This window comes from Punica granatum, chromosome 5 (assembly GCF_007655135.1).
Source record: "Punica granatum isolate Tunisia-2019 chromosome 5, ASM765513v2, whole genome shotgun sequence".
NCBI classification, from domain to species: Eukaryota; Viridiplantae; Streptophyta; class Magnoliopsida; order Myrtales; family Lythraceae; genus Punica; species Punica granatum.
In genome coordinates, this window is record NC_045131.1 from 4112907 (window position 1) to 4126152 (window position 13246).

Below are 13246 nucleotides of genomic sequence, written 5' to 3' on the forward strand. Positions count from 1 at the left end.
GCGAGTCAATGGATGAGCGAATAACGTTGACGCCTGAGTAGTCGCCAAAGGTGATAGGCTAGTGGTTTCGAGCTTTGATTTGGTAACCCGAGATTCCGAGTTCAAATCCTCTCCATGCCTTAGATTGTGCTTCGTTGACGGGACCAACACTTACGCTGATTATTTAGTTCACCTGATATATTCGCGGTTGAACACGAGACTCCGAACATTGCGTAGCAAAAACAAATATTCAGTGCCGTCCCATTTTTTACTTAGCACAAAAAAAAAATTGTTGAGGGCTTGAGTCTCGATATGGCACCAGACTAGACGGGTGGACCGGAGTAGATGGACCGGATGAACCATGACTAGGGCTTTGGTTGTTTTATTAAGGAGACATGTCTTTGCAAGCCTCGAGCAACTAATGATGATTCTCGTACTAGAGAATAAATTCATCGAGCAAATGTTGAAAGATCAGTATGTCTTCGCACAGACAGCATAATATCTAACCTAACCATTTAAAAGACAGCGATCAATAATACTGTAATGTGTTTTTTGCCTATGATCGATCTTTCGAACTTATACAACAATCACAACGGTGGACAATTTCTCGATTGTGCATTCGTATGGGGATACAATTCTCCATTGTGAATTCCTACTAAAAGAGGATTGATTTTGCCGCGGTATAAAATTGAAACAACAATTTATCTAAGCACATAAGAACCGTAAATTTTCCTAATAAGTTAACGAGCACTGTTAACTATATTGATCATGCATTGCATGAACACTTATCACGAATGCCTTGTCGGGTAGATCTTTTCTGTTCTGGCTCAGATTCCCTAGGGTGTCCTGGTCCCAACCTATGATCAATCAGTAGTAGTTCAACAAGAATTTCACACCCTCACATAACTCGGTAGGTCGACATGTTTCCGATGGGTATGTTCAACCATATGTAAATCCATGTTCATCTAGAGACCAGCTGCTCTTGTTCGTTCATGCACGTTACAACTTACAACCAAATGAAAGATGGAACAGATGGGAGTCCGAAAGCAATGAAGCTAGACATATTCACCAACAAAGACGTGCCCATCTTATTTATGAGATATAGACTATTGTAGTATAATATCCCACGAGGCTATATCTCGTCAGGATACATCATAAGTTAATCAAAGACCACAAAATTCAATCGAGCCGCTTATTCAATCACACAGCATGGCCTCATCCGCATCACGATTCTATTGCTGAGCCTACAAATGATAGCAAAAAGTTTCCATCAGTGTATGAAAAAGAGAAATTTTAAGTGGATAGGTGTGGTTCATAAATCTCTCGAAAACATTACCAGGAACCGCTTCTTGTAGAACTCGACTAGCACTTTGGGGTCAGTCTTTGTCTGAGTGTACGCATCGATCTTGTTCATCTCCTGCTCAGGATGCGACCATAAAGGAAAAAAATCATTCAGGAGCTGAAAAATTGAATTATTGTCCAGCAACATTTCTACAGGTATAAGTCTTCCAGGCGGCCAATGGTTGTGCCAAGGCTTTATCGTCACATGGAGGATACGGAAACTCGGTGCTCTATAGGGAGAACTATGCATCATCATGTACTATTGACATCGATTTATATTTTATTTCATGGAACACAAGGACTGAGACATATTGACTTAGACGAATGAGTCATTTATATCTGCTTTGAAGGGTGAAATAGTCAGTCAATTTTTATCTTACCTCAATCCACGCTGCCAGTTTAGGTCTGCCAGCAGTTATGTCGTACTTGAACACTTCCGACAAGAAGATCTGGAATCTCTCAATGAAAGCAATATAGGCAATGTCCACCTACACCAGAAGATTAACCCCGTGATGCTTAGTAAATTGTACTCAATACACCCCTTAGCAGATGATGACGCATCCAAGGAGCAGAACTTGTGAACTCACCAAGGAAAACTGGCCAAGGAAGAAAGGTCCATCCTCGAACTTGTGAAGAGCATTCTCCAAGCGAACAAAAGCAGGAGCTAATGCAAGCAATAGAAATGGAACCGATCACCTTAAGTATATAATAATATGCTTAATTTGTTAACGATAAATCGAACTCTCAGCAAATTCTCACCAGCTTCCTTGGCTGGGTCTCCCTTAAATGAAGTGTAGACGATTCTGGTGAACTCATCGGTATAAGCTAGCAGCTCTTCACCAAACTTCTTTTTAGCTGGATCCTGCTCAACATAGGGCAGATATCGATCATTTTCTTGTGTCACTGGGACGGCCACTTATGGAATTCACATCGTTTATGCAGTTGCTTACATTTGGGAAAAGAGAAGGCCCTTCAAAGTTGCTGTCGACATATTTGATCAGATCCAGACTCTCCCCAATTATTTTTCCATTGTGTTCCAGAGCAGGCACCTATGAGGAAACGAGAAAATGGTTCAACTTCGACTGGAACTTAACACGAAGTTACTGAGAGGAACTCTAATCCCAACATACATGTCTAAGCTTGATCAAAATCGACACCATCCAAACCCATCTTGAAGATACAATGTCTGTGCGCACATTATAATGCCATGTGTCCCCGGCCCTATAATTTTCGAAATTACCATCAAACTTTTTATTATTTTTTATTTATATCCTTTTCGAAATTCACGAATTATTAGTAAAATGTATGATTGCACCAGTTCAATGATTAAGACTAATCCTTGCTTGGACATTGGCTTCATATGATGGCACCAGTTTAATAACACGGACGAATCCTTACTTGGGTTGGGCTCCTTCATAACCACAAAATAGTGTCACAAATGTACTTTTGATTGTCGTTACTATTATTATTTACCGAACGTATATATTAGAAAATAAAAGTGTGTTTGATTTTAGAGTTGAGTTGAGTTTTCATTTTAATTGATTTGTAATGATTGTGATGTCGAATTATGAGACAAAGTGTGAAAAAGTAATGAATAGTTGAAAAAAATAATGATTGTATTGTTGAATTGCAAAAAAAAATAATGAATAATTAAGAGAATTTATTATTAAAAATTCAATTGAATTGTTAAAAAAATTAAAGAAAAATAAAAAGTAATATTTATTGTGTAATTAGTAGAATTAATAATTAAAATCATAAAATTAGATCGCGAAATCAAACGGACTAAATCAATCGGATAGCCTGTCGTTCAAATCGAATTAAGACCCTTTCTTTGCTCTCTCACTGAATCTTAAGCAAATATTTTCAGACAAAAGCAGCCACTTTTAAAACAGTATCTAGTATCTACCATCTTCCCGGAATAAAGAATCGAGAAAATCAGACAGGTAAAGGAAAATAAGGACAAGCCCGTTTCAGGGTTTGTCAACTCGAAAATTAAGGATAATATATGTCAGATTGTCACCTTGTTCAACGGGTAGACTTTCTCCTTGTACCAAGCAGGCCTGTCTTGAAGGTCGAGGGGAACTAATTTGATCTTGTCCTGTAATCCCTTGTAGTTCCTAGTAATCCAAACACGCTGGGCAAAAGGGCAACTGTAGTTGGTGTACAACCTTCAAAACACGAAAAAGAGGATGAACAGAAATGGCCATCGAATGTGCTATCAAGCCATGATCTGCCGAACAGCAACTGAATCAAAGATGGATAGTAAAACATTTGTAAGGAACATGGAGAGGAGAACCTTGCGGTTCCATCGAAAAGCGGAGGCTGCTCGGCGGTGGAATTCAACGGCGGGGGCAAGTGCTCCTTCACAGCTCTGCACAGAGAGGTGAGAAGACAGCGTAAGAAATGGCGAATGACGGAAACCCAGAAAGGCGAAATCGAGGACGGTTTGACAGAATACTTACGGAGAGGCCATTAGTTCTTAGGAAGAAGAGTCTGGGGTTTTAGTTTCTCGGTTGAATTTCACTGAACGCGTTGCGGATCTGCGTCCAGGTGCAGGATGCAGAGCTGCAGAGGGGTATATATAGAGGGAGGAAGAGTGGGGAAGTGGGTGGGAAGACGACAACAGCCACAGGTGGAGGTGGCGATTGGCGGGAGAGAGTCGCGAGCAGTGACGAAATGCTCAGAGCTGACGTAGGGCTGGCGCTTGATCCGTAGAAAGAGTTTTTGCCCATACTAGATATCGTTTTTTAATAGACTTTTTCAAAAATTATATTTCAAAACAGATTTGTGTCAGTTTTTGTATTATTTTTTTAGTCTCTATAACTTATTGATTCATTTCTTTTAAATCCATTTACAAAAAGCCTAATTTAATCGTTATCGTGAAAGAATTATCTACAAATTTGCTTAAACGTATCTTAAAATTAATTTTTCGTGAATCAAAAGGTTTATGGATGAAATTACAAAAGACACGTTAAAATTTTATTAGAGCTTTGTTAAATTAAAAGTATAAGAAACTAGGTTGTCAAAATGTCTTTATGTACAATAAAAAGAATTACGGGAATATATGTTTATTTTTTTGGATTTACTGGAATATATATTGACAATTGCAAACCAAAGAAGTATAATTATAATAAACTTAGGAGATGCTTGGAAATTAAAAAAATTTCCCCTAAAAAGAGTCATAACAATGTACAAAATTATCATAATTAAGATGTATAATCTTCATGTAATCGTCATATATAGTGAAAAATACACCAAATTTACAATAAATATATTCTAAGGCATGCATTGTACATACTAACTGAAACTATTCCTTATTGTTTTATTCCCATAGTTTTAAATTATTTCTAAAATATTGAATTCTCTACGTAAAATTCTCAATAGTATTTTAAATAATTTATAAACGAAAAATTTCTCCAATATTCTTATTAATCAAATATATTTTCTAGCTCACGTATTCGACTTAACGTAACTCGCAAAAGTTTATGAGAAATCTTTAGAAATTTCTTATATAAAATTTAAATTTATATTTAAATTGATAAGAGAAATCTAAATAATTTATTTGAGAAATAATTACCAAAAAGATTTATTTGAGGAAGAGTCATAATAATAAAATTAATTTTTGAAAAGGGACTTAGATTAAATAAATCAAAAGTTGTAGAACTAGAAGAATAATCAAAAGAATAGTATAAATCTATTTTTATAAATAGTTTTTGAAGGAGTCTATTGAGAATAATTGTTTCAGAAAGAAGTTTAGTTGGGTAAAAACTAGTGTAGAAATAAGTGGCAGCCTCCAAGAAAATTCTGGAACGATTTCTTATTTTTCTCCAATTTTCCACTCTCTTTTTTTTTTCACACAAACATAAGCAATATTTTTTTTTAAGGCGGTGCCCAAGTTCCAGGGGGTCTCTTGCTGTACTCGACTCCAAATAGCCGAGCTCTAGCTCAGTCGAATGTAAGGGTCCGGTCTAGATGCAAACAAGCTGGTTTGGCTGGCCTAGCAAGCTAGATAAGTCAAAAAATTGCAGGTAGGTTGAATTGGGGATTGTTGAAATTGTATTTGGACTTGATTTGGATGGCTACGATGTTGACGTTTAAATATTTTTAAAAGGATAAATACCGTTGAAAATCAGGCAATTCGCTCTACTTTTCACATTAATACGTATTCGCTTAATTATGCGCTGGATGGCTTGCTCTGCGAGAGATCTTTTGCCCTATAGGCGTTCATTTCCTCACCTATGTTCCTATAATAGGAGATCTAGCTAGAACTGACATATCACCTTTTTTTTTTTAATTTAGTTTTCCTTATTGCCTTCGTTAATCTACTTGAAAAAAAAAAATACTTTACCTAATTATTATCAAGTTTGTACAAATATTCAGTTAAAATATATGTATCCTCATTAGCATTCAACTATCGTGTTTCGGGATAGAAGCTCACGTCTATCGATTAGATGTCGGATGAGCTAATCCATTCTCTTGGAGGGCTTATGCTGCGTATTCGGCTAGCAAGATTTACTTCCACTATGTTTGCGAGCTATTGCGGGACATAACCAAGTCCAATTCGAGCTATTCTCTAATTGATTTCAAGCAACACACGAGTAGGCACGGCTTACTTACACCCATGGTCTAAAGTCTAGTCTGCATGTACCAATTTGAGCACAAAGATCCAGAGGGGCTAGGATGGTTCCAAGGTTAAAAGTAGAGGACATAAATTGGCATTTCCCGTAGAGAAACCATCCGGGCTGGGTTGGGCTGGGCTGGCTGGGCCGGGCCACGGGCATTTTATGGGCCGGGCTTTCCCGCCCACTGAAAAGTCCATGCATATATTGAGGTCAAAAGATTCTTCTTTCGGCATGAAAAAGAGCAAGGGTAGCAGTCTATTCTATTCAATTGCCCATCCAACGAGATTCTGCCACGTGGGGTAATCAGGGAAAATATCTAAGCCGGTGAATCACCACCGTCCATCATCTTCCCGGCTTTCTCGTCTCCTCCAGCCGGGAAGTGTAGTTCGCCTCTGCTTCAGCGCTCATCGTCTCTCTGAATCCGCTCTTCGGCTCCCCTTCAGAGATAACCCGTAGCTCTCTCTCTCTCTCTCTCGTCGGACTGTACGATGGCGAACAAGACCATAAACCTCAACGAGCAGATGCCGCTGGAGGAAGAGAACGAGATCCCCACGAAAACCCTAGATTCGGCCGTTCCAGCCTCGGTCCAGCCCGATGACCAGCCTCCGAATGGTTCCGGTCAGCCACCACCCCCTGCTGCTGATAATCCAGCTGCGGATGGCACCAAGGAGAGCGGAGAAGCAAAGAGCTCCTCCACCGTGGCTAAGGTGGCCCCTCAGGCAGGGAACGACGCCGCCCCCGCCGATGACGTCCAGAAGAAGATCCGCCGGGCTGAGCGGTTTGGCATGCCGGTTCAGTTGTCCGAGGCAGAGAAGCGCAGTTCTCGCGCTGAAAGGTTTGTACTCGCGTATCTTTCATGCGCGCGACCTAGATATTGGTTAAATTGAGTTCCAGTTTTTTCGCATGTTGATTGTCGCAGTTACCTGTTTGTTAGCTTGTTCGTTTGTAGGAAGCTGTGCATGTGGCTTGACATCATCCAAATGTCGTTGCTTAGTTTGTTCCCTTTTGGGTATTCATTGATGTCCCATTTGGGCCTTAAGATCACTTGGGGTATAGGCTCCCTCTTGTGAAGCGCCATTTATCTTGTGCCTTCCGTCTGGAGCTTTATTATCATATTTTGGTCAGGATGGTTTTCTATTGAATGAAAAGTCGTTCTGGAGTTGTAAATGTATGGTTTTCGTTTTGTGGGGTGTGCCTTTCTTACTGACTAGCTTTGCCCGAGCTGGGTTTCTGCTGTTTACATGGTTTTGGCTTTTCTAGAATTTCTTTCTGGGTGTAGGATGTGTTGTCATTGTTTGCTCGTTTAGATTTGTATCGGTGAATAGGAATGTGTTACCTGGAGACAGAATATCAGCATTAGAATTTTAAGGTTCCTTCAAATCTTAGCGCGTTATATTTAATTGTAGGTTTGGTACTGGTGCTGGCCTGAATAAATCTGATGTTTTGAGCAAATCAGAGGAATTGAAGAGAAAGGCCAGAGCAGAGAGGTATATTCCAGGGTTTCTTTGATCCAAATGGTTTCATGCTATACTCCATGTCTGACATTCATCTCTGTCTCTATTATTCGTCAGGTTTGGCACCTTGACAACCTCTGCTGATGCTGCTGATGAAGAGGTGAAAAAGAAAGCTCGACTTGCCCGGTTTGCATCTGGTTCTGCAAAAACCGATCCTGAGGAGGAAGACAAAAGGAAAGCCAGAGCGATCAGGTTCCTATCAATGCTGGAGTATTAGCTACTGCACCTCATTCTTCAATAAAATTAGTACAAAAGAGAGGAAGAAGGCTTTCTCTGTGCCGCTATAAATGCTAGGTTATACGTTTTAGGGGTTGACGTTTTGGTGCACTTTTTCTGCACTTTTTCAGGTTTTCAAATCCATCACCAAGCACCTTGTCCCAGGTGAATGGTAAGGAAGCTATTGCAGGAAAGACCACCGGGGGATCCTAAGGAGCTTCTTCTCCTCCAGTTTTCCCTTTTTCATTTATTTAACTAGTAAGTTCACTTTCAACATGCATTTTGCCTGTCCTTGGTTTATGAGTACAGATTGTTAATTTTTCTGCTCTTTGTTTGCAGATGCAGTAATCTAGATTAGTTGGATTAGCCAACAAGGTAGATAGTGTCATATATTTCCAGATCCGGCTGTCACATTCAGGACACATTTCAGCAGGGCGTTGAAGGAGGCTTTGATTGCATTGGAGACGTCTTCTATTTGATGCATCCACCTCCGCACCTTACCTCATGAGTCTTGGAGATAAACAACCCATCCACAGCGATAGCTTATCTCCTTTTCTACTGAAATTTGATTGCAAAATCCAATTATCACCTAGGAGCGTTTTAATTGAGTTGCCTTAGAATAATGAATTGCTTCTAGGTTGACAGCTCTTCATTTAGTCTATTGCATTCTCATTTTCCGGCAGCCCTCTATTCTGGCACATGAGAAGATATTGCTTCCTGAAGCTTTGGGATTCACCATTGGTTGCATGCATCATCATATCTTGCATATTGCTCTTGCATTTTGATGTTAAGTAATACTTGAGCACATGAGGCTTTTTTGGGCTGGGCTACTTTCAGGTTAGCATCTGAAATTGGTTTTAGATGTGTTTTAACCTTTATTAATATATGGTTTTCATTAAGCCAGGTTATACAGATCAACTAGAAGTTGTTAATTGGGTTTTGAAATCACTTTATTTTGCATAATTGACCATTGCTGCATTCAGATGCATGCATTGTTGGATTATGATCACTTACGGATACTGCAGTCGTGTGAATAACTTGCATCGATAATGCATGATAGTCCTTATGTAGATGAATGCAGTAAGGGTCGGTAGGTTGCATTTGATAATTCTTCCAATATTGCTTCCATGGAAGTCAGTTGGCATCATTACCCCTGGAGAAATGGATGATGATCTTCCATATTGGATTCTGCTGCGGATAAATGCTATTTTTACATGATAATTCGATGGGGGAAAATGAGAAGGACTCAAGAAGTTTCTTGTCCATTCGAGTCTTATCATCTCTTATGCCTGAAGTGGGTCTCAGGAAACTGAATGAAGAGCTTGTCGTTAAGTCTTTTGGGAAATAGTTACACAGAATCAAAAAAATTTTTAATACAGAGTCTACCTCTTGAAATTTCTAGGTCCTTTTCTCGGTATTGGAGATAAGCTATTTCATGGAGTTGTTTATCTGCAGGTCTCATGTGGTGATGTTCAACCAGTCAGGTAGGTTTCTGAGCTACAGATTGAGAAGATTCTTGTGCCTTGTATTGCATGCTATCGAACAGAACTTGGATTGTGACTTTGGTCCTGTTTTGTACTGAACGGAGGTGTTTGATGTATTTCACAGACTGATGTACACTGCTTATAGTTTGGTATTGCGATATTATATTACTTCATCGTCTTTTCCTGGTTATGAGCTTTCTGTTTCTCTTGATCGATCTGTCGAAGTTAGAGATTGCCGTAAAATAACTGCAATTGTTTTGAGGACTCTAGAATTGATTACTGCCTTCATAGAGCAGTATGACATAAAATTCTGGAGGAAAAGGGTTGGTCCGTGTAGCAATTCTTGGATTGGAAGGATAATTGATGTACAAGCATTGAAGTCAATTGTACCCTTCCAATGGAGCAATGACTATTATCTTCGAATCAGCTAGCAGAAGTGGCTAAGCCCCTTCATAAATGCTTTGGTCTTCCCCCAGTTACATCTGGTGAGACTCTTGGGGCGCTGTTTCCGCTTAGTTCTTTGCCTATCTCAGATTTCGACTTAGTGAGGTTTGGGACTTTGACTTAATGAGTTTTATGTCCCTAATCTCACGGAGTGGGAAGGAGGGAGACTCATCGGGGTCCTTTTATGGACAGGGGTGAGGTCCTGTGGTTTGAGGATTTCATATCGAGGAATAGAACGATCACGGTAATGTCGTCGTGGAAGTGTCTTCTAACTCCTCTGTCAATCTTCTTCAGGTCCGAGTACCTCATTTCCCTCTTCTTGGCAGCCACTTTCATGGCTGCTTTGACAAGCCTTCTTGCAATCCCCTGAATCAATGATAACGAACGGTAATGTTAATCACCTGATCCCACACTTAATCGATGAAAAGAAGGAATCATAAATAAGAGCATCATACATTCCGGGGATTGTTATCGACGATATCTACGGCCTCTTGGTTGCTGAGATGCTCCCACAGGCCGTCTGATGCAAAGATAACGAACTGATCTTCTTGCTGGAGTCTGTGTACGTGCACGGATGGTTCTGCGCTTAAGATGGGCTTCTCAAATGTCTCGGGGAGCCTAAACTTAGCCAGTAGGGGCTCTCTGTTGAACTCCGCTCTCTTCAGGTATGCATCACCGATGGATCTCGAAACCTGAAAATCGAATGAAAACAGACGCCTAAGTAATAGAAAGCACTTGGGAGATGAAAAAACCATGAATGTCCCTGCACAAGTTCGAGAGATACTTTTATCACGTAAAAATAACATCAGTCAACGAATAGATTCATGCGGAAATCTAAAACCCAAGAAGGCTAATGGGGATAACTTCACCTGGATGAGGCCCTTAACTCGCCAAACTCGGTGCTTCATCACGACTATGTTTGGATCATCGGGATGCTGAGACCGGAGCTCTTCTCTCACAGATTCTATATTTGCATTGTGCTCCGTAGATAATTGAACGGGTGTGATCCTTTTTGTGCTCCTCTCTGATCTCCCAAGCACTGCTCTTGAATCTCCCGCATTCCCGACGTAGAGAAGCCCATTGGTTATGACTCCAACCAAGCAGCACGAGCCGACTGATGCAATCTGTGGTTGTTCTTGCCACTGCTTCTTCACGAGAGCGAGGAAATCTTCCTCGGTGGCAGAGAAGACCTTCTTGATCACGTTTGCAGACATCTCTCTATTATCTGACGTGAACTCTGAATGAAGAAGAAGTCATATTCCATTCTCAAGAGCTATATAAAAACATGACAGACAGCATCAACAAATGCTAAAAACTTGAGCAGAAGTCATTCATTAGAAAGATCAGCAACTCACTCTTGATATTGCAGAAGAGGCTGCTGTTAATGAACCGGGAAGTCTCAGGCCCACCATGCCCGTCGTAAACGCCGACGAACGTGCCGAGCGGGCACGCTCCGTTGAAGCTCAATGGCCCCGACTCGATCTGGCACTGGTCCTCCAACAGGTTGTTCGCCTGAACCACTGCCATCGAGAACTCCCCGCAAGAGTGCTGCCCCGAATCCCGGCACCACAACAGCCCATCAACCTTCCTGCCCCAGTTTCCCCTCCGGCAGGTCCCTCCATCCCCTTCCACCGAGGGTCTCCAGCACGGTTTAACCATCTCTCGAGCTAATAGAGAAGATGACAAACGATATACTCGAGCTAGCAACTACGTGTGTGCTTAAGCGTGGATGTATTTGTACGTGATGTAACTATCTAAATAAAGACAAGATCAACCAAATGAGCCTGCAAAGAATATAATATGGTTCAACCACCCAATGGGAATCAGACTCAGACCCAATCTCAGGTCCAACCTCTTCTCCTTCTTCTTCTTCTTGTGCTTGAAATCAAGAAGCAAGCTTGGGGTGACTGTATATATATGATGCCCACTGAGACCAGACACCATTAAATTGGTGCAAGATGGAGGAGGGACCAAAAGGGTATGGGCCAAATCAAAAGGAAAATGTGTCCTCTCCTCTCTCAGACAAGAAACCAAACAAATCCCTGCACCCCAGGAATTTTTTTTTAAAAAAAGGGTTGCTTTTTTTCAACTTGTATTTTATAATGTGTATTTAGAGTCAGAGAATGAAGAAGAGGGGTGTTTGTTTCTTTGTTTGGCTTGCTGGTCCCTGTTTCTGAGTACCTTGAACCTGGGTTGGGAACTTGATCCAGAGGCTGAACTATGGCATGTTTCATGCACAGAACTTAGCTGTACAAAGAGTAAATTTAAACAAAAGCACAGAAACACGATATGGGATCAGACAGGAGGGAGAGTGATGGACAGAGACAGAGACAGAGACAGAGACAGAGATGAGAGATCAATGGATAAGAAGAGGGGAGAAGTGAAATTGTGTTCTTCTGTCTGGTTTGGTTGTCTCTTGGGGGCAGGAAGAAGATCTATCAGATAATTGTCAGATGAGATCTGAGGGATAATATATTTCATATTCATACTGCTGATGGCATTGATGCAGATTCTGACATTGTTGTTAATTTTTTTTTCTGCTCTCTCCTCCTCCTCCTCCTCTCTTCTTCCATCTCTTGTTCTTCTCTCTCTCTCTCTCTCTCTCTCTCTCTGCCTTTTTATTTTGTTTTGATTTTGGTTCTGTTTTAGGTGTTTCCTTAAACTGCATGGCTGAGGATTTGAGTTCAAGGCACTAACCCACCATTTTAGGCTGTTTCTCCTCACTCGAGTTTGAATACATTTTCCTATTTTCATGCTCTTTTTCCTTTTCCTCTTCCCCCCCCCCCATTTTTTTGAATTAATGATGTGTCAAACCCATAAGAGATGGAAGATTTTATGCAGTTTTTGGAAAAGGGACATTTCTTTCAAGCAAGTGTTTGCTCATCATGACCATATATGATCATTATTTTTGACTGTATAATTGATCAAGTCAAGTACCAGTTATCTAATAACCCGTCAAGCAAACATGGCTGCTTGAACAAATTCTACCTACCACCCATGCCGATTCGCATATCGCGGTTTCTTCTCAGTTAAGCTGAAAACATATCGCTTAAAAACGATGCCAAGGTTCTGAATTCATTTTTCATTCTCTTAAGCTTTTCTCCTATTGGCAGTTCCATGACCTGGGAGGTGGACATTGTCCAATTTTAATCTTGGAGGGGATCAAAACAGTCAAGATCAGATTAATGTAAATTGGGAGAAGAAATCGATCCTTTCACATCATTAGTGAACTAGAAGACAGTACAAGCTGAACAAAAAAACCATCGAACAAAATTGAGAATATCCTACTGAAAAAACTGAAGTTTCCCTTGTCGAAAACAACTTCCTTGGCTGCACATTTCTTTACCAATTTCCGATTTTTTTTTTTTACGGTTTTCAGGAAACACCTCATTTACTTGCAACCGATTGCCGTTGGATCATCTTTAATGTAATTTCATGGCCGAACCGTTATGTTTGAGGTGCTAAGCATTCTATCGAATTCCTATTAAAAATGAAAATAGCATTCTATTGAGTTAATACATATGTACGTATGACATTGTGTGAGCCAATTGCTTGCTTCTTTCTTTTTATTCCTTTGTTTTGTTCACTCTTCCATTTCTCCAAGAAAGGATCTATTGAGGAAAACCAAGTCTCCGGTCGATTCCTT

At 40.4% G+C, this 13246-nt stretch overlaps 3 protein-coding genes across 3 annotated transcripts; 1 reads left to right on the forward strand and 2 right to left on the reverse strand.

Moving 5' to 3' along the window:
• Positions 1 to 909: 909 nt before the first annotated feature.
• On the reverse strand, positions 910 to 3941 carry LOC116209618 (glutathione S-transferase L3-like). The gene is made up of 9 exons (XM_031543317.1): positions 3783 to 3941; positions 3617 to 3691; positions 3341 to 3488; positions 2271 to 2369; positions 2080 to 2182; positions 1908 to 1984; positions 1701 to 1808; positions 1316 to 1396; positions 910 to 1223 (listed from the first exon to the last, which is right to left on the reverse strand). Exons 1-9 carry the CDS (start codon positions 3791 to 3793, stop codon positions 1212 to 1214), a joined length of 714 nt encoding a protein of 237 aa, XP_031399177.1. The 5' UTR covers positions 3794 to 3941; the 3' UTR covers positions 910 to 1211.
• A 2352-nt stretch (positions 3942 to 6293) lies between these two features.
• Positions 6294 to 9346, forward strand: LOC116208042 (protein MODIFIER OF SNC1 11). Its single transcript, XM_031541236.1, has 5 exons — positions 6294 to 6777; positions 7349 to 7429; positions 7514 to 7648; positions 7804 to 7930; positions 8012 to 9346. Exons 1-4 carry the CDS (start codon positions 6431 to 6433, stop codon positions 7883 to 7885), a joined length of 645 nt encoding a protein of 214 aa, XP_031397096.1. The 5' UTR covers positions 6294 to 6430; the 3' UTR covers positions 7886 to 7930; positions 8012 to 9346.
• Positions 9347 to 9530: 184 nt separating this feature from the next.
• Positions 9531 to 12306, reverse strand: LOC116208041 (probable protein phosphatase 2C 38). Its single transcript, XM_031541235.1, has 4 exons — positions 10956 to 12306; positions 10470 to 10837; positions 10056 to 10292; positions 9531 to 9966 (listed from the first exon to the last, which is right to left on the reverse strand). Exons 1-4 carry the CDS (start codon positions 11257 to 11259, stop codon positions 9769 to 9771), a joined length of 1107 nt encoding a protein of 368 aa, XP_031397095.1. The 5' UTR covers positions 11260 to 12306; the 3' UTR covers positions 9531 to 9768.
• Between the last annotated feature and the right edge of the window lie 940 nt (positions 12307 to 13246).